Source organism: Barbatula barbatula, assembly GCF_947034865.1.
Source record: "Barbatula barbatula genome assembly, chromosome: 23".
NCBI lineage: Eukaryota > Metazoa > Chordata > Actinopteri > Cypriniformes > Nemacheilidae > Barbatula > Barbatula barbatula.
The window spans coordinates 3,024,688-3,049,674 of NC_136786.1; the positions used below are offsets into that span (position 1 = coordinate 3,024,688).

The 24,987-nt window shown below is 38.6% G+C and overlaps 1 protein-coding gene across 2 annotated transcripts in view; it reads left to right on the top strand.

The window, feature by feature from the left end:
• tmx3b (thioredoxin related transmembrane protein 3b) overlaps window positions 1-19,458 on the top strand; it is a 79,566-nt gene extending 60,108 nt beyond the window's left edge. For both annotated transcript variants that reach the window (XM_079487763.1, XM_079487762.1), the window contains 3 exons: window positions 13,883-14,012; window positions 15,009-15,077; window positions 19,058-19,458. In XM_079487763.1, the coding sequence (XP_079343889.1) occupies window positions 13,883-14,012; window positions 15,009-15,077; window positions 19,058-19,318 (460 nt within the window). In that variant the 3' untranslated portion in view covers window positions 19,319-19,458. The remainder of the gene's footprint in view (window positions 1-13,882; window positions 14,013-15,008; window positions 15,078-19,057) is intronic.
• Window positions 19,459-24,987: the final 5,529 nt, after the last annotated feature.

The window sequence follows — 24,987 nt, forward strand, 5'->3', positions numbered from 1 at the left end:
GGCAATAAGAAGCAACATCCCGTTTCAACCCAGGCCAAAAGAAATGACACAACGCATGGTTGTATGTCTTTCTTTCACCCCTAAATGTCCTGACATAACATGGTCATGGGCAAGTGACAGCACATGTGCACAATATTCTGCAGGCACAACTACCTGACAAACAGTCGAACACTCCACATCATCCACTACTCTAGGCCGCCATTTCCGTAGTAACAAACCATTTTCGATGAAATATAATGTATCCCCTTTCGAATCAGTCACCGCATCAAAGCACTTCATTACCGTTTTATCATCCCGTTGGACCTGAATACATTTTTCATGACCAACAGGTAACGAAGATGTCACCAGATCACTAACCTTTTCTTTCCCTGTTTCCAGAGACACACGTTCTCCTACAACATCATCACCATTCGTGCACTTGAACGTGTCGTCCAATGTAAACTCTGTCCCCAACTTCTTCCTCTGGGCATGAGTAAACATGCAGGCCGGAAAAGCCTCAGGAAATTTCGAAGTTAGTTCTTCTGTCACAGAAGTAACTACAGGTTTTTCAACACCTCCAACACTGGCTGCACTCTACCCCCTGCCAAGTCATTGCCCAAAATGAACTCAACACCAGGCACTGGTAACGCCGGTCGCACACCGACGTCCACAAAACCTGGAACCAAACCAGTCTGTAAATACATACGATGCAGTGGCACTTTCAATATGTTCATGCTAATACCTTGCACCAGGATACTGGAATCCAAACATGACTTTTCAGAAAACGGCAGCACATCCCCACGTATGAATGAGAGAGCAGCTCCAGTGTTCCGCAAAACCCGAATTTCAACTTGATCCTCTGGTTGGCCACTGAAAGACACAACACCTTTCAACAAAAATGGTTGATAAACAGAGTCAATAGATCCTGGAATTGTTTTTACCAGTCCAACGGACTGTGTACTGGAAGGATTTAGCTGTTTCCTTTTCAGCACTATACAGTCTGCAATTACATGACCCATTTTGTGACAATAAAAACACTCATGCTTTTCTTTCACTGGTTCCACCCTTGTTCTAGCGGCAGCATATGCAAAGGAAACACTGTGGAAGCATTTCTATCACAACGCATTGTAGTAAATATGTTTATGTGTCAACGCAAACTCTTCCGCTAGTACAGCAGCCGCAGACAATTCCATCACCTTCTGTTCATTCAAGTACAAAACAATGCGTTCAGGCAAACACCTTTTAAAATCTTCAAGGAGCGCTAATTCACGCAAGGAAGAAAAATCAGTAACATGACTTGAAGCGCACCACTTGTCAAACAAAGCTCCCTTTTCACGTGTGAATTCGACAAAAGTCTGATTACTACTCTTCCTATGACTCCGTAAGCTTCCTGCACCAATTCATACGCGCGCAGAATAGCTGCTGCGTTCTGGTGAAAGCGCTCACGTAAAGGTTCGTCTTGCTCGAAAACGCCGCCGGACCTCGAGCCATAGATCAAATTCAGCTCGCCGAACTTGAGCTCGGTCTTCCGCCTCCATGCGTATTCGAGCAAGACGAACCTTTACGTGAGCGCTTTCACCAGAACGCGGTGTACAAATGGGGGTAAACCTGTTTCAACCTTAGCCTCCGCCTCCCTCTCAACAAGCTTAACCTCCTTATCCGTCTCCGTTCACGTGTCGTCATTCCCTCACTGATTTGATCTGCTTCTCCTACCAACTCCGGCAAACTCAGAATATTTAACTCCGAAAGACCGTCTAAAACGACAGTTCTAAGATCTTTTTTCAATGACTGCCGACGAACTGAGATTTGGAAGTGTTCAGCTATTGCCAAGAGATCATCTTTACGACATTTATCAAAAATGTCGAACGACGGATTCTCAATAAAACTATGTGCATGCGACGACATCATAAACTCACAAAGAACCTACACAAACCTTTATTCTACAATACTGACAACACTACTATAGTCACTTGAGTCCATTCAACGCAACACTCCTAGAGTAAAATGAGGGATTATGCCAACCAGCGGAACTTCCTCAATATTGCGAACAGTATCCCAGACGAGCCCCCAAATTATGTTACGTCCCCTGATGGCGTAGAGGTATGAGGAAGACGTTCATAATCAAAATTAAGCACTTTCCCACCATTTTAGTCTCTGGGGAGTGTCGTGGTCAAATGGATTCACTGACAACAAATTACTGCAAGCAGGTGGTTCGCTTTTATTTGCAAGCTAGACGTTTTCAGCTATATACAAATAAAATCATTGAAATTTTACAGTTGAATTAAGTCACAGGGAGAATGTAAATGAGCGGTGCTAAACAAACAAAATAACGAAACAAAACCCGCTCACTAACTAATTTCCCCCCACTCTCTCAATTTACTCAAAACAAAAACAATTTCTCCAGTGTTTACCACGCCATAACAAACTTTGCTGACTAACCAAACATAAAATTACACAAAGTTGCACATGCTCCTTCCCTAGTGTATCTAACAATTGTTATTCTGAGTGCAAGATGTAGGTCACGTGACGTACTTCCCTTTTCTCTTCTCCCGGACTGGTACAACTTTAGATGAGGTGAGAAGTACTCTGAGTGAGCAACAAGATCCAAACGAGCGAACCACCACAAATTCAGTACACAACAATAACATCAGTTGCAAAAGACAAAAAACACTCAAAGCCTTCCTCTTCCGTTCTCCAGAGTGCCTTTTGTTCTGCACCACAGCCAATGATTGGTTGTCTTCGACCAATAGTAGTCAAGTCAGCTTTATTTATATAGCGCTTTTTACAATTTTCATTGTTACAAAGCAGCTGTACAAGAAAAAATGACTATAAGTAAAACATAAAAGGTTATGGACTTCAAAACACAGGTCAAATATCAGACACACAATAAATTCCTATATGCAGTGTTAATTAATTAAGACTACCAAATTCTAGCAGCCCCCCCGGCCAGGCAAAACAGTATGCAAACGGTGGCGAGGAACCCAAAACTCCATTGGAGGAGAAAAAAAACCTCGGAGGGAAACCAGGCCTAACCAGGGGATTCCAGTTCCCCTCTGGCAAAAACTGCTGCCTCTGCACAAGCTCAACAGTGCTTGCACAACAAGGCAAAATAAAAAAAATTAGATTTAAAATTATCATTAATAATCTAATAGTGGCTGAAGTTTTGTAGGGACGTCACTTCCTTCGTCCAGCATTTGTCAGGTCTAGGAATGGATTGAGCCCTGCCCGCTCCGCTCTTGTAACCTTGGAACAATGAGACAAGACTGGCTGAGAGTAGAGTACTGTTCTGCACTCTTTGATGCAACAAATGCATCAGTTGTTATTGGAAGTGTCCCTGGTTCCGGTTGATCTAACTAGTGCAGGCTAGATCTTTGAAATACATATATTATGATAATGTAGTGTATGCAAGATTAAAAAGATGCGTCTTTAGTCTAGATTTAAACTGACAGAGTGTGTCCGCCTCCCGGACAGTGCAGGGAAGACTGTTCCAAAGTTTAGGCGCTAGATAAGAAAAGGATCTGCCGCCTGCACTTGATTTTGAAATTCTAGGTATTACCAACTGACCTGACGCCTGAGAGCGTAGTGCACGTGATGGACTATAATACGTTAGAAGTTCTCTCAAGTAGTGAGGAGCTAAACCATGCAAGGCTTTATAGGTAATAAGCAAGATTTTAAAGTTTATGCGATGCTTTATAGGTAACCAGTGCAAGGTTGACATAACCGGGCTAATATGCTCATACTTTTTTGTACGTGTAAGAACTCGAGCTGCCGCATTTTGGACCAGTTGGAGTTTTTGTAATAGGCCTGCAGGGCAACCACCTAATAGTGCATTACAGTAATCTAGTCTTGATGTCATAAAGGCATGTATAAGCTTCTCCGCATCTGATGATGACAGCATATGACGTAATTTAGATATATTTTTAAGATGGAAAAACGCAATCTTACAGGTGTTGGCGACCTGGTTCTCAAATGACAGAGTACTATCGAATATAAAGCCAAGATTCTTAGCTGAAGATGAGGGTTTTATGGAACATCCATCAATAGTTAAGCAGTATTCTTGGTTGTTACGTAGGGCGGTTTTCGGTCCGATAAGTAACACCTCAGTTTTGTCCGAGTTCAGTAATAAAAAATTGCTACTCATCCACTTTTTTATATCGACTATGCATTCCACTATTCGATGGAATTGCTGTGTTTCGTGAGGCTTCGAGAAAATATAAAGTTGCGTATCATCAGCATAGCAGTGAAAGCTTATTCCGTGTCGCTTTATTATATCTCCTAGGGGTAACATGTATAATGCGAAGAGCATAGGCCCTAGTACTGAGCCCTGTGGTACACCGTACTGGACTTGCGATTTGCGTGATACCTCATTGTTTATTTTTACATATTGGAAACGGTCGCATAAATAAGATCTAAGCCATTTCAAAGCTATTTCCTTAATACCGACATCATTTTCAAGTCTATGTAGGAGCATGCTGTGGTCAATGGTGTCGAATGCAGCACTAAGATCTAGCAGCACCAATAAGGAGATACAACCTCGGTCAGACGCCATAAGCAGATCATTTGTAACTCTAATCAGAGCAGTCTCTGTACTGTGATGTGCTCTAAATCCAGACTGGAAATCTTCATTAATCTCATTCCTTTGGAGGAAGGAGCATATTTGAATTGAGACTACTTTTTCCAGAACTTTAGATAAGAAAGGTAGATTCGAAATAGGTCTATAGTTAACTAGTTCTCCAGGGTCCAGATGGGGTTTTTTGACAAGGGGCCTTATAACAGCCACCTTATATGCTTTAGGCACATGTCCTAATGTCAGAGATGAGTTAATAATGCTAGGTAGAGGATCTATAATTTCTGGGAGCATCTCTTTCAGAAGATTTGTAGGTATATGGTCTAGCATGCATGTAGTCGATTTAGATGATCTAATGATTTTCGATAGTTCATCGTGATCTATAGTAGAAAATAAACATAATTTCTCCTTAGGGGTGCTGTAGTTAGTCATATGTTCAGCGGGTTTCGCATCTGGTTGCATAGTTATAATTTTCTCCCGACTATCTTGGATTTTATTTGTGAAATAGTTCATAAAATCATCACTGCTATGCTGGTATACAGCATCAGAAGTCGCTGACGATTTATTTTTGGTTAATTTAGCCACTGTATCAAATAAAAACCTAGGGTTATTTTGGTTTTCTTCTATTAATGATGAAATGTAGGCGGATCGAGACGTTTTTAGGGCTTTCCTGTATTTTTTTTGTACTATCCTTCCAGGCAGTACGAAATACCTCTAATTTAGTCTTCTTAAAGTTGCGCTCCATTTTTCGTGCCGCTTTCTTTAGAGCCTGAGTGTGTTCATTTTTCCACGGTGTCGGTCTGTCATTTTTAATCTTCTTTAAGCGCAAGGGAGCAACTATGTCTAGCGTTTCCGAGAAGGTGGCATTAATATTTTCAATGGTAAAGTCAAGATCTTCAACGTTATTACTCATGCTAGAGATTTGAGACAATTCAGGCAAATTATCAAGAAACGCACCTTTTGTAGTCGAAGTTATTGTTCTACAATATTTGTAACTTGGAGTTTGATTTGCCACCATTGGGTATTGAAGCAAGCATGATACGAGATGTCTTCGCTCTGCTGAAGGATTTTAACATCGGCCACGTTTATACCATAAGTCAAAATTAAATCTAAAGTATGATTACGAAGGTGAGTAGGTCCTGACACATGTTGACTAACGCCCATGGAGTTAAGAGTGTCTTTAAAAGCCATTCCTAAAGCATCTGTATCATTATCTACATGAATGTTAAAGTCCCCAGCAACAAGGACTCTGTCTGCAGACAGTACTAGTTCTGATAAGAACCCACCAAATTCTTTAATAAAATCTGTGTGGTGCCCTGGAGGCCTATATACAATAGCCAGAATAAATTTTAAAGATGTTTTGTCCTTAGTATTAGGTATTGATGCATCAAGTACCATGACTTCAAAAGAATTGTATTTAGGATTAGACTTCTGGGAAATGCTAAAAGAGTTACGGTAAAGTGCAGCAACACCTCCCCCTCTGCCTTTTAGGCGAGGCTCGTGTTTATAATAATAATCTTGGGGGACAGACTCATTTAACGCAATATAATCATCTGGCTTTAGCCATGTTTCTGTGAGACAGAGCATGTCTATTTTATGATCTGTTATCATATCATTAACAAAAAGTGCTTTATTAGAGAGAGATCTAATATTTAGCAATCCGAGTCGTAACAGTTGATTATCTGTATTATGTTCATGTTTAGTTAGTTTAACGTTAACTAAATTACCTTTGAGAGGTTTACGCTTTATTTTATGTTTACTAATCCGGGGGACAGACACAGTCTCTATTTTATGATGTTTGGGAGAAAGTATTATCGCATGTTGTGTATTATGTGTGTTCTGCAACGTGAGACGGCAAGCAGACCGTTGGTTAAGCCATTCAGTCTGCTCCCTGACCTGGGCCCCAGTGAGTCAAGTTTTAGCATTAAGACTATGTGCCATATTTCTAGAGAGTAGAGAAGCTCCAGCCCAGGAGGGATGGAGACCATCACTTTTCAACAGGTCAGGTCTGCCCTCAAAACTCTTCCAGTTATTTATAAAAACAATATCATTCTGCAGGCACCACTCAGACAACCAGCCATTTAGTGATGATACTCTGCTATGTATCTCATCACCACGATAAGTGGGGAGGGGGCCAGAGAATATTACAGTGTCTGACATCGTGCTTGCGAGCTCACACACCTCTTTAATATTATCTTTTGTGATCTCCGATTGACGGAGTCGAACATCATTTGTGCCGACGTGAATAACAATCTTAGTGAATTTACGATTAGCCTTAGCCAGCACATTTAAATTTGACTTGATGTCAGGCGCTCTGGCTCCCGGTAAACATTTGACTATGGTGGCTGGTGCCTCTATGTTAACGTTCCGAACAATAGAATCACCGATAACTAGGGCACTTTCAGCAGGTTTCTCAGTCGGTGCGTCGCTGAGCGGGGCAAACCTGTTCGAGACTGTAGTCGGAACGTTTGAGTGATGTTTTGACCTGCGACTACACCGTCTCACAGTCACAAAGTTTCCCAGCTGCGGGGGTTGTTCAACCGGAACCGAACTGTGCGCGCTAATATTGCTCGCATCCAAAGTGTTTTCTAAGCTCCTTACATTCTTACTATCCTCAGATAAAGATTGGATGCGAGACTCTAATACTGTGATCTTCTCTGTCAGCCTAGCTATTTCCCTGCATTTATCGCATGTAAAGCCCTCGCCGCTGACAGAGAAGGCTAAGCTAAACATATGATATGAGGTGCAAGTGACAATAATAAGAGAAGAAGCCATAACTCACCGGGTTTGAAGAGTAATTCCAATTTACCAAGGTTGCTCGATGAATCTTAGTATATACGCTTTAGAGAGAAACCGTTAGCACACAAGACAGCTAGAAGGCGAGATGATATTTAGCAGTGTAAACAGAAAGCCCGCTAGCACGCTTGTGCTATGCTAACGGCGCTGAGTGTTTTGGTTTAAGATTTTCAAGTAAATAACCAGGAGAGGTTAGCAACGACAGTGATAATTAACAATGTATGCTATGAATAAAATACACTAATATGAAAGAAGTGCAAGTTAAGTGATACAACAACCTGATTCCGTGTTGTATTAGAGGGGAGAGGTAAAGCACAAAGACCTGCGCACACTCTTCACTATCGAACACCTGTCACTTGGATCATCTGTCCTGAGAGGGAGAGACAAACTCTGTGTGGGCTTTGGGTAAATAATTGCTTCATTTATGGGTTTGTTTCCTTAGCATCTGCAAACTTAGAACTTAGTAGCATCTGCAAACTTAGAAACAACAGAGAGCGGGAAAACAGGAAGAAACCATCAACAGAGCAACAAAGGGGAGAAACGCAGCAACCATTAGCGAAAAAGGAGGGGGGGAAATAACGCTAGCAAGTAAACAATCATCTAAATCAACTACATACATGCTAGACCATATACCTACAAATCTACTGAAAGAGATGCTCCCAGAAATTATAGCATTATTATCTTCTTAGCATTATTAACTCATCTCTGACACTAGGAGCATATAAGCTCTAAAGCATGTGCCTAAAGCATATAAGTTGGCTGTTATAAGGTCCCTTGTCTCGACCCTGGAGAACTAATTAACTACTGACCTATTTCGAATCTACCTTTCATATCTAAAGTTCTGGAAAAAGTAGTCTCAACTCAATTATGTTCCTTCCTCCAAAGGAATGACATCAATGAAGATTTCCGGTCTGGTGTTTAGAGCACATCACAGTACAGAGACTGCTTTGATCAGATTTATAAATGATCTGCTTATGGCGTCTGACCGAGGTTGTATCTCCTTATTGGTGCTGCTAGGTCTTAGTGCTGCATTCGACACTATTGACCACAGCACGCTCCTACATAGACTAAAAAATTATGTCGGCATTAAAAGAATAGCTTTGAAATGGCTTAGATCTTATTTATCCGACCGTTTGTAATATGTAGCAATAAACAATGTGTCACGCAAATCGCAAGTCCAGTACGGTGTACCATAGGGCTCAGTCTTAGGGCCTATGCTCTTCACATTAACATGCTACCTCTAGGAGATATAATAAAGCCACACAAAGGTAGCTTTCACCGTTATGCTGATGATACGCAACCTTATATTTCCTCAGCCTCATGAAACCCAGCAATTCCATCGAATAGTGGAATGCATAGTCGATATAAAAAGGTGCTTTCTTATTTCTGAACTCGGACAAAACCGAAGTGTTACTTATTGGATCGAAAACCGCCATACGTAACAACCAAATACTGCTTAACTATTGATGGATGTTCCATAAAACCCTCATCTTCAGCAAAGAATCTCAGGGTTTTATTCGATAGTACTCTGTAATTTGAGAACCAGGTCGCCAACACCTGTAAAATTAAGTTTTTCCATATTAAAAATATATTTAAACTACGTCATATGCTGTCACCATCAGATGCAGAGAAGCTAATTCATGCCTTTTATGACATTAAGACTAGATTACTGTAATGCACTATTAGGTGGTTGCCCTGCAGGCCTATTACAAAAACTCCAACTGGTCCAAAATGCGGCAGCTCAAGTTCTTACACGTACAAAAAAAGTGTGCGCATATTAGCCCAGTTCCTTGCACTGGTTACCTATAAAGCATCGCATTAACTTTAAAATCTTGCTTATTGCCTATAAAGCCCAGATTGCTTATTACCTATAATATACCAGACACACTCTGTCAGTTTAAATCTAGACTAAAGACGCATCTTTTTAATCTTGCATACACTACACTATCATAATATATATATTCCGAAGGTTAAGGCAGCACTAGTTAGATTAACCGGAACCAGGAACACTTCCAATAACAACTGATGCATTTGTTGCATCAAAGAGTGCAGAACAGTACTCTATTATTAGCCAGTCTTGTCTCATTGTTCCAAGGTTACTAGAGCGGGCAGGCGCAGTCCAAGGTTACCAGAGTGGGCAGGACAGCCACTAAGTAGTGCATTACAGTAGTCAAGTCTTGAGGTCATAAATGCATGAATTAGTTTCTCTGCGTCAGCAACACATAGAATATTTTGTAATTTTGCAACATTTCTATGGTGGGAAAAGGCTGTTTTTGTGACATTTGAGATGTGATTTTCGAAATTACAGGTTGCTGTCTAATATAACGCCTAGATCTTTTACTGTATTTGTTGGAGTAACAGTACGTCCTTCAACTTGCAAGTTATAATCAGAAATATTAGGTTAACGTGTCTTTGGTCCGATAAGTAATATTTCTGTTTTATTAGAATGTAAAAGAAGGAAATTACAAGTCATCCAATGTTTTATATCGTCGATGCACACTGCCAATTTGGATAGCTGGCAGCTATGAGATATATAGCTGGGTGTCAGCTGCATAGCAGTGGAAGCTAATTCCATGTTTTTAATAATGTTTCCAAGGGGCAGCATTTATATGGAGAATAGAAAGGGTCCTAAAACCGATCCCTGAGGTAATCCATAATTTACTTGCGTTAGATTTGATGATTCCACATTTAAATGCTCTTCTCTTCGCTCTCTCAACGGAGGCAGTCGCATTTTCTCTTGCTCCCGTCCTCCGCTTTACTTTCCTGCTGACCTTGAGTCTCGTCTCGTATCATCTTTTGAGAGATTTTCTCTGCACTGCTCTACAACTGAAATTATGGATCTGATCAAATGGTCTCTAAACGCTATTGACACGATCTTCTCGACAAGAAGCTTGGGTTCGGGGGAACCTGCCTGCCCTGACGGAACGTTTGCAGCTGGCTACACGATGGACGACTGGGAGAGATGGCGGATCGTGTGTCTGGCTCCTCTTTCCGTGGAGGACATTGAAGATGTCTACCTATTCGGAACCATGATAACAGGTATTATGCTGATTGGATTAGGCTGTGCCGTTTGTTATCGAGAAATTAAGAAAACGGTAACAGCTCTCAAAAGTCTCACAAGGCTGCCCGTTATGATGGAAGTCGTGGGAAGAGCGGTCGGCTCTGGAAATGAGACTATTAACCGCAATATGGATTCTATCACGGAGAAGCTCACGACTTTGCAAAGGAAAATTGATACTCTTGGAGACCATTTTGGACAAAGAGAGTAGCCGTCTAAATGGAAGTTGCTCGCCCATAGACCAAACATTCAATCTTATCTCTTTCGACTCCCCCGTATCAGCTTTGGCCAAGGCTGCTGCTGAAATTCAACCCTGAGTAGAGCAATACGGAGAGACGCTCTTGTCCCTCCCTAATTTCTACTGAAACACCTGCATAGACTCTTACACAGACTTTTCCACACAGACACAAACATAGGCCGCACCCAGATCCAATGCCTTCGTCGCTTTGACCCGCCAGCCTGACAAGTGGGTCTGCATGCGGCGCCATCATGGCAGCAGAATCAGATGCTGCTTGTCGGAACTGGATTACCTATCCCTGTTGCAAGTCTTGTCTTTGGTGTATTGTGTACATGTTTTTCTCCCCACCTTCCCCAATGTTATGCTTTATCTTCTTCTAAAAATACATTTCGTTGCACTGTACTTGTATGTGTGTAATGACAATAAATTGAATCAATCAAATCAAAATGGACAAATTGATGTCTGTCTTATAAGTAAGATCTGAACCATTGTAGTGCCTCTCCCCCAATACCGGTATAGTTGTGCAAGCGATCTAGAAGTATGTTATGGTCTACAGTATCGAATTCAGCACTAAGGTCAAGCAGGACAAGGAGTGAGATGTTACCCTTATCTGATGCTATAAGCAGGTCGTTTGAAATTTTAACGAGCGCAGTTTCAGTACTATGATGTGGTCTAAAGCCTGACTGAAATCTTTCGTGTTCGTCATAATTTTGTAAGAAAGAGCATAACTGAGTGGACACTACTTTAGTATTTTTGACAGGTAAGGGAGATTTGAAATTGTTCTATAGTTTCCTAGTTCTTTGAGGTCAAGTTTGGTTTCTTGATAAGAGCTTAATGACGGCTATCTTAAAGTGTCCTGAGACAAGGCCTAGATTAATTGATGAGTTGATAATGTTATAAATGGGCTCAATTGCAACGGGTAGTAACTCTTGTAATAATTTAGTTTGTATGTCACCAGATCTCCAACCAATAAAGCACCTTTGGGATGTGGAGGAACGGGAGATTCGCATCATGAATGTGCAGTCGACAAATCTGCAGCAACTGCGTGATGCTATCATGTCAATATGGACCAAAATCTCTGAGGAATGTTTCCAGTACCTTGTTGAATCTATGCCACGAAGGATTAAGGCAGTTTTGAAGGCAAAAGGGTCCCAACCCGGTTCTAGTAAGGTGTAACTAATGAAGTGGCCAATTAGTGTGTATATATATATACTGGGTAACTACTACCTTTCATGCATAACCTGTGTTATAGGATAATAGATTTTATTTGGTGGTAGAGGGCCCAAATGGCTCTTTTGCCAACTGCTGTCATATGCGTTCAAAAGTTAACGCTATATGAAGTGAAACGCAAGCATTTTTTATTATTGTTTCTGTTTTATTGTGTTTAACTACAGGGGCCTGTACCATGAAGCTGGTTTAGGTGGCTAGCCAGCTATGTTTCAGTTTAGTTTGTGGCAACCCTGGGTTTTAGGTACCATAAAAGTCGCTCGGCTTTATTCGGTGTTCGTCGCCATGGTGTCTTACGCTGCACGGCTAACCTGCTCCGGGGCAGATTATGTTCTGGATTCGAGATCTCAGACTGAAGTTTGACCAATCAGCTGTGAGCAAAGAAACATATAGGTGACGTAATTGACTCACAGTGCGTGTTAGAATGGCTAGTTATTTTTCATACTGTTTAATAAAATAAAAATACTAATATAAAAATATATATTACAAATATAAAATAAAATATTGACATGAAATTCAATTTACTTACTTATATTCCACTTTTATTGTATCACGTGTATTTGCATTGCAGTTTTTACATTCTTGTCTGTGGTGCAGAACACTTTCAGTTTCACTGTATTAGGACATTTTTCTGAACCGTAGTTTTTATTAAGGCTTCAATGAAATGACTGACCCTGGTTAATGGTGCAAAGACTAGTCTATTAAAGGTAAAGGCTTATGCATTCTGTTGGAAAAGCAGGCCGTTTTATTAAGTGTTATTCTTATATTTTCTTCCGCTTCTCTGTGTTGCAGAACACACCGCTATTTATAATTCTGAGCTCCGTTGTCTTTCTGCAAAAAAATAAACTAGTTTTTTTCCTGCAGAGCATCATATCAGACTAAAAGGAGACCAACATGCAACCAGTCCGCGTTATTTTTTGGGCAACTTGTTTAACACGCATTCATTGATTTTAAACACGTAAGATGTCAGAGTTTACAATGCAGAAGCGTTGTGGTGTCATTTGCCTGTCAAATTAGCCGTTTACAGCTTTAACAAATTTGTACAGAAGTTCAGAATATATGAGAATGAACTTTATTTGCACGCAACTCCTCTCATGTGTACTCGGAAGGGAAATGATGAAGCAGATGTAAGGTTAACTTTCTTGCTTCTGCTGCCTGAATGGATGTTTTTTGTCCGCACGAGGGTTAAAATTGCAATATGCGGGAGCTTCAATTAACATTTGTTGTAATATTTCTGTACCCATGCCCTACATAAAAAAAGTTGCCCGCAAGGACACGGACCCCTTGTTGTTCCACCGAGGACCCCGCGGATCCTGTTTGCACTACAGTAAACATATAGACAGCAGAAACATATCACTCCATGGCTGAAATTCATTTTTGTGTTCATATTGTGGAAATCGCTTTATCCATTTATAATGCGATTGGTTTAGCCATGCTGACGTCACTCGTTCATGTGCACGCGCGCGCAAACTAATCTTAGCTTCAGGATCAAAGCTTGAGTTGACAAAGAAACTCCACGGGCTGCTTCATGGTACCAACAAAGCTTGATCACGTTGGTTTGGTTTTGTCAACCCAAAACTAATCCAATTACCCTGAGTTTGTTCAGCTACATTCATGGTACAGGCCCCAGGTGGCGCCAGTGTTTTTGTTTGGCAATTGCAGCCAGTTTGTTTCAAATTGGAGATTGTATTCTGTCGACTGTATTCACAACGAGATATTTTAAACTACTTATATTGCCGAATCGGTCCTGGTTTGTATTGGCCGCCTCCAGCTGTGGTTGGGCTTGTGATCAGAAGGTTGCCTGTTCGAATCTCAGTGCCAGCAGGTCATGACTGATGTGCCCTTGAGCTAGGCACCTTACCCCTGATTGCTCTGCAGTAATGTGCCACTGTAAAAAAACTACTTGTAAGTCGCTTTGGATAAAAGCGTCTGCCAAATGAATAAATGTAAATTTAGTGTTACTTGAGTTATTTTAGAAAGTTCTAAATTACAGCTTGCTCATAATTTTTTGTTGCAGTGAGGTGTCAGTGCCAAACATCATCATCCTCAACACATCAAATGAGCAATACTTCTTACCAGCTGAACCTGTGGAGAATCTTCAACAGCTGCTCAACTTCTTCAACAGTGTACTGGATGGCAGTGCTCCGGTACACATTTCCTAAAGCATTTACAGTCTGTATATATCTATATATATATGTATATATATATGTCTATATGTGTATATATGTATATATATGTGTATGTGTAATATATTTCCTAATTGGTAAACTGATACATGCACATCACTAGCTATGTTTATTATGTTTGTAATGGGACTGTTGGCTCAGTCAGACTGAAAAGCTGTTCATTTTCTTAAACATCTTAACGACTCCAGGGGTAAATACGTGTCTTTTAAAGTGAAATTATACGTTTGTGAGTAAACACGATTGTTTCGGATTATTATTTACCACTGGTTATCACCACATATGTAATGTAAACACAGCCCCGCAAACTAACATTAAAAATGTCACCAGACAGCTCAATGTTGATAAATTGCAAACTCATTGGTTCTTGTATCTCATGAGTTATCATCATATGAGTGTGTTTCATCATCACAACTACATAAGAAACAATGGGATTCAAAGTTGAGAAGGAAGTACAATGCTAGGAAGAGATAGAATATATTACAATTACTCAGATGTGTTTCGCTGAAGAAATGCCCAGAATGGCATGAATGTGAAAAAATTCTCAATCCACACTGTTAATGGCATTCCGATGGCTTGTGTTCTGGCATAACATTACATAAAGCAAAAAGAATGATGTGTCGTTTGAAAAATTGGTTTCCATTCATAGCTTTAAAACTTGATTCAAACCAATCTTGACTGTATATTTACACAAAAATGACTCTGAAATACCATTTTTTAATACCCCCAAAAAACCAATCTGCACCTGCGGTGTTAGTAGACATACTCTCACGACCCTGTCCATAGAAGTAGAGAAGTACCTTACTAGAAGGACAGGATCATGACAGCTCATGTCCAGTGCATTTATTTTAGTGATTGGGAACAGTGCAGCGTTATTGTCCGCTGGTGTGGACAGCGAATCTCATTTTGAGCCCATAATAAAGCAGTTGGTTTCTAACATTAGCGTCTTTATGCTTACAGGCTTTTGGAGGAGATGGAATATTCCAAAGAATCAAGCGTGTGGTTTATGATGCCAAATCTACAATAATGGTGAGTCAAGGGTCAGGGATGCAAATTCGTCTGGGTGAAAAACCCAGTGACCCTCCCAATGCTATGTTTGTGTGCGTCTTTGTCTATTGGTGTGTGTGTCAAAATGGATGATGTCCCTCCTGACATCTGATTTTATTGAAATTCAACTAACACTGGGCTAGAAAGACCACATACATAGAAATGCTGATTTGAAATAAAATTTTGAATGTTTTTTTAATTTTTCTGCAGCTATATACAGTTTGTATATACAGCGGGTAAAATAAAAATTGAACACGTCACCATTTTTCCCCCATGATGAAGATTTTATGCAGTAAAACATTATCAACATTAACAAAAGCCGTCTTTAAACCATAGCTGTCAACTATCCCGTTTTTGCCTGGAGTGTCTCGTTTTTCACACCCATCTTCCGTCACCCTCCCGTTTTGTTATGTCTCGCCTAAAAATCCCGTATTTCAGTTTCTCCCATCGGGAACCGGAACAGCCAATGTGGCTTGAGCCACTGTCCATTTGCCCAAACAGGCTGAGGTGCCCTTTGGTAGGCCGAATTGAACGGAAGCCGAAGTGGAGTTTTTAAAGCATACTCTTAATGTATTCTCATAGTATTTACTCTTAAAGTCTTAATGTATTGTTTTTGCTATTGGTATAACAGTATTTTTGGAAGTCTGCCTGAAACCTATCATCTTTTTACACCACAAGCTGTTGTTGTTACACTTTCTATGCCTTTACAACAAAATTGTTATGAAAAGAGTGTTGTGCAGACTACTCTAAATAAAAATACATAGGCTAATAGAGTTTATTTTTATTTCCCGTACTATGACCATAAGCGGTTCTTGTAAATAATAACAGCAATATGCAAACACTGGTAAATCCTAAAAAATATCAAAATTCTGCTTACTCCTAAACAAAGTTGAATCAACCAAACTACGGGTTTCATGAAGGGACAAACTGCTTGTATTTTTTTAAACCGCGTTTAGATGTACTTCATGTTTGACTTTGAGATCTATGGCAAAATGTAAATATCAAATTAAAATTATACCTTGTAGATATATCATTTATGAAATCATGGTCCTGTGAGCTGCATTACAGTCTGTCTTATTATTCTGAATACATATCTAGATTTACATTGAAAATTATGTTATGTTAGATATAAAGTAATTAAAGCCACAATATAAAAGAATATTGTAAAGAAATATTCAAAAACCACTTGCATAGTGTGATATATTTCATTCAGTCGTGTACTTACAAATGTTCCCATGAACATTTAAAATAATGGCCCGTCCCTTGTATTTGTTGCATATCAGTGACTTAATATCCAGTGCTCCGTACTACCCTCAGTTTACGGTTGTAGAAACTTCGGCAACACGCAAATGTGGAAGTGATTATATTTCATCTGCGACGCAGCATCTGTTGTTTTGTTATTATAATCACGATTAAGTGAAGCGTAACCCAAAAAAAGCGTAAACGTAGTTTACTTTTTAAACGCTGACTGTATGACTGTTTTAAACAAGTAAAACTGTGTAGCATTACGCTACCAAATCAATTGACATTCCACATTTCTTGCAAGCTAATTCATTATGATGACATAAAATTAAATTCATTCATTACCTCATCCGTGAACATGATGGGCGATCTCCATATGCCTCTGGATGGTGAAAACGACATTTCCCATAATTCCACTCTCCTACATAAGGTGATTTAGCTTTGCCTTTTGATGTTGTTTCGAAAGTGCACCATCTAGTGGTCCAAATTTACATATTGTGGCTTTAAAAGACTTCTAACAGGGGGTACCCAACTGTTGGTATGCTTATTACACTGATGGCTTATTACAAAGACTTTTGGTGCATAATGTACAGTATAAAAATAAAAGTTTAAGGCTATATTGTCTTTAATTTGAAATGAGTCTGAGGAGCATATGACATGACATATAATTATAAATCTACAGACTCTCATTACAGAGGACTGCAAGATTTAAACAAAAATAGTTCATTGCTACGGGAATATATACGGGTGTATAAAGAAAACGATAAAGAACATTCAACATCACTGAAACACTCCATGACTTAAGGTTATTCATCAAAGAGTCCTGTTACTAAGCACAATGAATCTCTTTTTTACATCTTGTAAGTACGTGGTTGTTCATATGAACTGTGACTGCTGCAGCACACTTCAGCATGGCGGCTCTTCCCCGGTGAATTATTTAAACGCCTCTGATTGGCCATTAAATTCATATATGAACAGTGGTTGGTTGTGATGCTGTAACCGACATTCATATATTTTTTTAGATTGCAACAGTCTTAGTTCATTTTTATTATCTAGCGGCAAAAAAAAAACACTGGGATTTCCCAAAGCCTCTGTTAATTTCCGACCTTGATGTAAACATAATGCATGTTAGGAACTGTATCTACAACACGAATTCTGGAAAAGTTGGGATAAATAAAATGAAAACTAAATGATTTCAAATCACATGAGCCAATATTTTATTCACAAATAAACATAGATAACATAGCAAATGTTTAAACTTCATCTCTGATGGTATGGGGGTGCATAAGTGCATACGGTACGAGCAGCTTGCATGTTTTGGAAGGCTCTGTGAATGCTGAAAGGCATATAAAGGTTTTAGAGCAACATTTGCTTCCCTCCAAACAACGTCTATTTCAGGGAAGGCCTTGTATACTTCAGCAGGACAATGCAAAACCACATACTGCAGCTTTTACAACAGCATGGCTTTGCGTAGAAGAGTCCAGGTACTGAATTGGCTTGCCTGTAGTCCACATATTTCACCTATAGATAACATTTGGCACGTCATTAAACGAAAAATACGTAAAAAGCCAACTACGAACTCTTCAGCAGCTGGAAACCTATATAAGGCAATAATGGGACCAAATGAAATCACCATCTGTAGCAAATCACATATTGGGGTGGTACCCATAGTGGCCAATTGAATGTCACACAGATCCCTGTATGGTGGTGGTGTCACTTGCTGATCCAGGATCAGAGCATGTGAGCGAAGCGGAGCTTTTTTTACAAAATTTCCCTGAACATATAGCTGCAATTGTGCAATACACTTTATGAACACCTTTATTATTACTGGTGTTAACAAAAGTAAGGGGAAATGCAGACTTTAAACATCAAACCTCATTGGTTGTGACACAATGTACATTTTCTAATGTTTGAACTTAAATTTGCCTGTATCAAACCTCTGGTCACCCGACGAGGTGTTTGTAGTTGAAGCGCATGCCGTTGATTTCGGATTTGAGCTATAGAAATGCTTTGGAAACGTTAGCTTTTGTGGAAGCAATCACACTACTTGATCAACTGAAAAGCAATTGGATTAAGAAAACAGCAACGCAACCACCACGCTACTGAGAAATGTACTTAAACTAGTACTGCCCTACAAATTATATATATTTATTTAATGCCATAATTTTATAAATGAAACCCTGCATCACTGATATCAGTAGTACTATGACATTCTTCTTCTTTCTTTTCTTTTAACATTAATTATGGCCATTCAACATTGAAGTATAATTGAGAGCTATCAGTATTAACATTTATTAGGAGGCATTACTGGTTCGCAGGCTTTGCCGATCTGACGCGTTCTACATTTTCACAAATCTGTGCACTCATTTAAGATTTTATTTAACTGCCTGGCTAAGCAACATATTTTTTCAGCAATCCAAGTCCAAGTTAGCAAATGCATTAACTAATTCTTAACAATACAACTTTACTGTCAAGTGTTACCCTATCATTTTGATGTGCCTATGTCTGTCTCATTAAGTAGCAAACTGACAACTCTGTACTCACACAACTTGATTTGTTTTAGTAGCATAAGAAACTATTATAAAGCCTTACTAACACTAAACATCATTATCAAGCTTTAAGTTACAGTTTTTATACACCAATTATGAATAAGAATCATTTGTCCAATTTAAGTAATTTGTACCATCACTCCACTCATACTGTCCATCTTTCTCTTGTAGTCAGTCTTTCGCAGTTCACCGGTATTGGGTTGCTTCCTGTTTGGCTTGCCGTTAGGCGTCATCAGTCTCATGTGCTATGGAATCTGCACAGCAGAATCTGATGACAGTACAGATGACATGGAATTCATTAAGAGAGAAGGCTTTACGGATGAGGACGAAGAGGAGAGCGATAATGAGGCACGGCGTAAAATAAAACACACAGAAGAAGAAGAAGATAAGGAGGATGAAAATGAAGAAGAGACTAAAGAAAAGGTTGATTAAAAAAAGAATAAATATGAATGTAACAAATTGAGATGCCTCTGTATGAGAGGAACTAGTGGTCGAGGTCTTTTTGACTGGTTTTGTTTTCACTGGGTTATATGTCTGAATGGTTATATTGACCTTTTATTTTCTGAATATAACCCCAAATGTCAAATTTATGCTGTAACTTGATGGGGGTTGGGTATAGCATTGCATTTTGTTGTTTAAGGGTAGATTAACTAGTCAGTCACACAAAGCACACAAAATGTTAAAAACTGTTCACCCAATTACCCACCCTCCTGTCATCCTAAGTGTGCAGGACTTCATTTGTTCACCTGAACTCAATCAGTTATTTTAAATAATACCATTGCCCTTCATAGCTCTGTAATGCCATTTTTTGAAGCTTCAAAATATCACTGTAAAAATTGTGTTGTTAAATAACGGTAAAGTATTGGCAGCTGGGCTGTCAGCATTTTACTGTTTTTTTTTTCAGTCCTATACCTTTATTTTACAGCTCTATTTTTACTGTATAGTACCGAAATAATACATTGATAGTTAACTTCCTTGTTTTTCTCAAACATTCGAGTTTCAAAATAATTATATTTACACAGTGTTAGCAATGCACTTATTTGGCTTTAATCTTCTTTTGTCCATATAAAATTAAACTGCAAACACCTAATCTTGTGTATTTCATCATTGCTTATAAATCAATATCAAATAAGCAATATGCAGCATAAACATAATTAATATACATTGCCTGTCCTTGTCTTAAACACAGGCTCTGCTTGTCAACACGATGGTGACCCACTGAACTCAAATTCCAAAAAATTAAACCGTAATATAACAGAAGCTTAAATAGATCTGCCACTATATCATCTTGTGCAGACACACATCCAAAAAGAAAAAGGAGAGTAAATGTCTACTGAACTCTATCCAGGAACATTCACTAATATTCAAGTGAAATTAACTTGTTTTGCCATGTACAGTAAATCTGACTCTTATGTTTTACAGTATATTGCTAGTTTCCTTAACTTCACCGTAATTTAACAGTTAATTACTGCCAGCATTTTACAGTTTTTTTACAGTGTCCTGCAGTAAAATAAATGTATGGTTTCTTACTGTTAAAATCTGTTAAATTCTCATATGGCACCCTACAGATTAATGAAGAGATGATTGAGTGATAAATGATAACACAATCCCTGAAGAAAACACGGAGAACAATCAAAAATATCTCACAGCTTGAACCTGAACAGTAAATAACAGATGAACACATTGGATCTGTAAAGATCTCACCAGAGGAAAATTAAACAACTCCACAAACTGAAGTTATTACAGAAACCCAATTCACATAAAGTGTTTTATTGATAATTAACCAAGGTTTGGATGTTGATGTTTTATTTCATTTAAAGTTACCATTATTCTGATCAGTATTTGCTTTATCTTGACCCTTGACTTTTTGAGAGTTATTGTGTGTTTGGAAACTGCATTTGTTATGGCAAAGAAGGCTACGATAAGATAAAAGGAGATGATTATGAAGACATGATCAGTTTTGTTTCAATACTGTGTTATTAAGTACATCTACCTTGTAATACTACATCATGACATCCATCAGTGTTATGGCAGTCATATGAAAGACTTTTAAACTGTGCACATGACAAAAGCTCAACTGTGTATAAACACAGACATCAAGAATCAGTGTATGAATCTCAACAATTGAATTTTATAATGAATATAAAAATATAATTTATTCCGCCATGCATGCTGGGTAACATCATAATACAAACTCATCATGACTCCCAGCATGCATTGTGGCATGAATAAATTATATCAAAATAACTTGTTGTTAACTGTTTTTATGTTTCATTTTCTTTTTCTGTTGCTTTTGTTTTAACTTTTGCTTGTTTTGTAAAGCTAGGGTTGATCTGTTTATCTGAATATTTGAATGCCTGTGCATGTGGTCAGTGTGTCATGGATTCTTTTTTATTTGCATAGTCATTTATAAGTTCTATTATCTGATTGCCACAACACTGCTGTACCTCATGATGCAGTGTCACTGAACATTGATTAGTTCAGGATTGATTTTAAAACTGTATTTAGACTTTGGATTACATCAGGTTATGACTGTGATCATCAATATTCAATCAACCTCACCAGATGTCAAACTTTCTTTTAGCTTTTCTGTCATAAAAAATTGCCAATTTCCATTTATGAAATCAAGGGTCAAGAGCCACACTGAAGCAAACACTGATCACCAGGCGTTAACTGGCTATCGGCACTACCGGGACTTTCCCGGTGGGTATATGTATTTATCACTATATTAATTTAATCAGTCAAACGTTGGACCTTTACATGTCTGGCCACATATAGCTGAATCAAACTGACATGTAAGCAAATGAAATGAGCATGTGGCAAGTGTGTATCAATAGCATTTATGTTTATTATGTGCTGTGTAGCAGAAATGTCCTTTTGCGTGCATATGATACGCATTTTGTTGTGTATACCCACACCTCTAATCCTGAGCTTGGAGCGTATTCACAAAAAGAGTTTGGTATTTTTGCGTATAAATAGCAGGTCAAATACAAACATAGATCCACTAGACTAGGAGATCAGGTACATTTATGTTAATTAAATATTTCACTACTTCATGACATTCAAACACTTAACACAAATTAAGAAAAATTTATTTAATTAGATATTCAGATCAGTTGTCCTAATAGGCTCCTACTATCAGTTAACAATAAGATAAGCTTTTCAAAATAATTTTTCATTAGAAAGATATGACATGAGTGATCTTTTAATGAATTACAATAAAGTATGTCAAAACAATTGACATTTTAATTTAAAATAAATGTGTTCTCTTTATAATTTGGAACTAATTGTGATTAAATGGGGCATATGGGAGTTTTTTATGTCTTTATTATTCAGTCAAAATATCATGTGTTTGAGAGTAAAACAGTAATTATTTTTATAGAAAAATAAAAGATTGCAAAAAAATGAAATTGCTAACTTTATTGCATGCAAATCTTCAGATTTGTTTTTTCTTTGTGCAGTTTAAAAAGTTCCTCACAAAACCACAAATTTTGTTGTCTTTTTTTGTGGGTCTAAAACTTTTGCTTGTGAGTTGAAAAGTTTTACTTGCAAATGAAGCTGTATCTAAGTGGGCTCTACCCACCAAGGATGAAAGACCTCTCTCTATTGGCTTTGCCCACTACCGTTCCTCGTCATGGCCACCACAGAGTCAAATCGGACAAGCACATGTGTGCCTATTGCCAATCTTTACCCAGCGCAGCTGATCTTAAGCGGTAAGCGGGTCTCCTGTTGTTACGAAACTGATTTCGATGGTCAAAAAAACTTGCCGCTGTCAGACGCTGGGAGAGTGTATCGAGCACACAGAAACACTATGTCATACGTCCAATTCGTTTTCAGTAGCCAGAGAGTGGGGGACGGCGATGTGGGACAACGGAAGCGAGTGTTGTAACTCCTTCATCAGCTTCTCCCAGGAGTTACAGAAGGTTTCGACTGAGCACCACTAGTTAATGAGATGGCTCGAGCTCTCTCACTACTCCACCAGGGCTCCTGGTCGGTATCCGAGTACGCCATTGAGTTCCGTACACTCGCCTCGTCCAGCGGCTGGTACGATAAGGCACTGTGGGACCATTTACTCCACGGGCTGGCCAAGCAAATCCAGGACAAGATTTGCTCGCTGGAACTCCCAGCTAAACCAAATGATTTTCCTAAACCATCATTTATAAATATACTTACTTTACTATAGACAAACAAATTACTTTAATTTACTAAGACATTTCTTTTACTTTTAAAAGATAACAGGTGGGTGCTAGTAGTCAAAATCTTGTGCTACAGTTTATATTTTAATAATACTTCCCTCAACACAAATAAACAAATCTTCGTGAATATCACAGCAAGTTACTTGTGGCTAGAATTACTAACTACAGGTATGTACCAACCAATATGTTCCTGTATAGAAATTCAGTATTTAACTGTTCGACTATACCAGAATCAGAAAGAGCTTTATTGACAAGTATGCATGGACATGTTATGCAAGAGAATGTTCATGACAGCTTCGCACCTTGCACATCGAAATTATGGTGCAATACAATAGTATGTGACCTAACATCTGAAAATAAAGATGGAAATACTGTAACAAGATCTATCACATGCTGCATCTATGTAGGTAAATGACAGAGATGAGAAGTCAAATTGGAAATAATGACTGAATCCTCTAACTCACTACATTGATGAGAAGTTGTTCTCACCAACAAACCATTGTCTACTACCTCAGCAATAGACACAACCCCTGTGGTCACAGTCATAATGGCTTTTCCTAGTTCTTTCACAGCATCATCCAGTTTATCTCGTACATTATATGCCTCAAGCATATTAATGTGACACACTTGCGTTTTACGCCTTCAGTCTCACTAAGCTTACGAACTACTACTTCTGCATTACTCTTGCTCATCTTATTGAAAAACATGTCAAAAGAGTAATTCAGCCGGGCTGAATCATAGCAACTCTTATTCTATTTCACGAATGGCAAACATCACTAGAGGAACTCCCTCATCCCAATCATTACCCTTTTCCATGCCATATTTTCTCAACATAGTTTTCAACATCTGATGAAATCTTTCAATTGCACCTTGACCCTCGGGATGGTAAGCAGTAGAAGTTTTATGTTTTATCCCAAACAATTCCAAAGATTGCTCAAAAACATGTGACTGGACTTTCGTCCCTCGATCTGTCTGGAATACCCTAGGAAGACCAAACGTTGAGAAAAACTTTTTACGTTTTCACAATAACTGGAGCAGTTATTTTCCATAAAGGATTAGCTTCAGGAAAATGGGTTGATATACACATTATGGTACACAAATATTGGTTACCTGCTTTAGTTCTCGGCAAAGGACCAACACAATCAACCAACACTTCCTCAAACGCTTCACCTACAACTGGAATAGGCTTACTTATCCTTTCAATCCTCTGATTATTGACACTGCGTCCAGCTATGATACTTCCTCTGTTTAGTCCTCTTCTGCTCAGTATGAAACAAGCTACCTCGATGTTCTCCATACCAAGATCACATCTGACTCTTGAGGGTAACCCAAAATTGAGTACCCCTCTTTGGAATAGGGTCAAAACACTGGATGCCCTGTTATTGTCTATGCGGTCAAGATATGTAATTGTATGGCGGTACCCGTCAATGCATCCATAGAACAACATCCTCCATCTAACCAATTTATGGTTTCCATCAATGTGCCTGTCAAAAGAGGAAATTGCAATAATTGAACTTGTTTGTTTGAACTGTAAGAATAAAAAATCTTTTTTGGATAATTACAGCACCAGAATATTGTTTCTAAAACTATCACTATTTGTGAAAATGTGTAGAAAAGTTATTTTATATTTAACTTGAGATGGCACAATGAATATTTGTATAACAATTAGCTAGACATTTTTTTAAATCTTACAGAAATTAAGACCCCTACAACTGGTGCAACTAACATTATGTGCCATTATTACCCAAACAGATGAAGAGTTTGATAACCTTTCATAATTAACCAAGATTTATTATAGTGAAAGTGTATTCATATTTTTGGCTGCATGATTACCATTTATATGACCACAGTTTGACAACAGATAGTATAACTACTGTATGGTTAGTGTAGCAAAATCATGGTTAA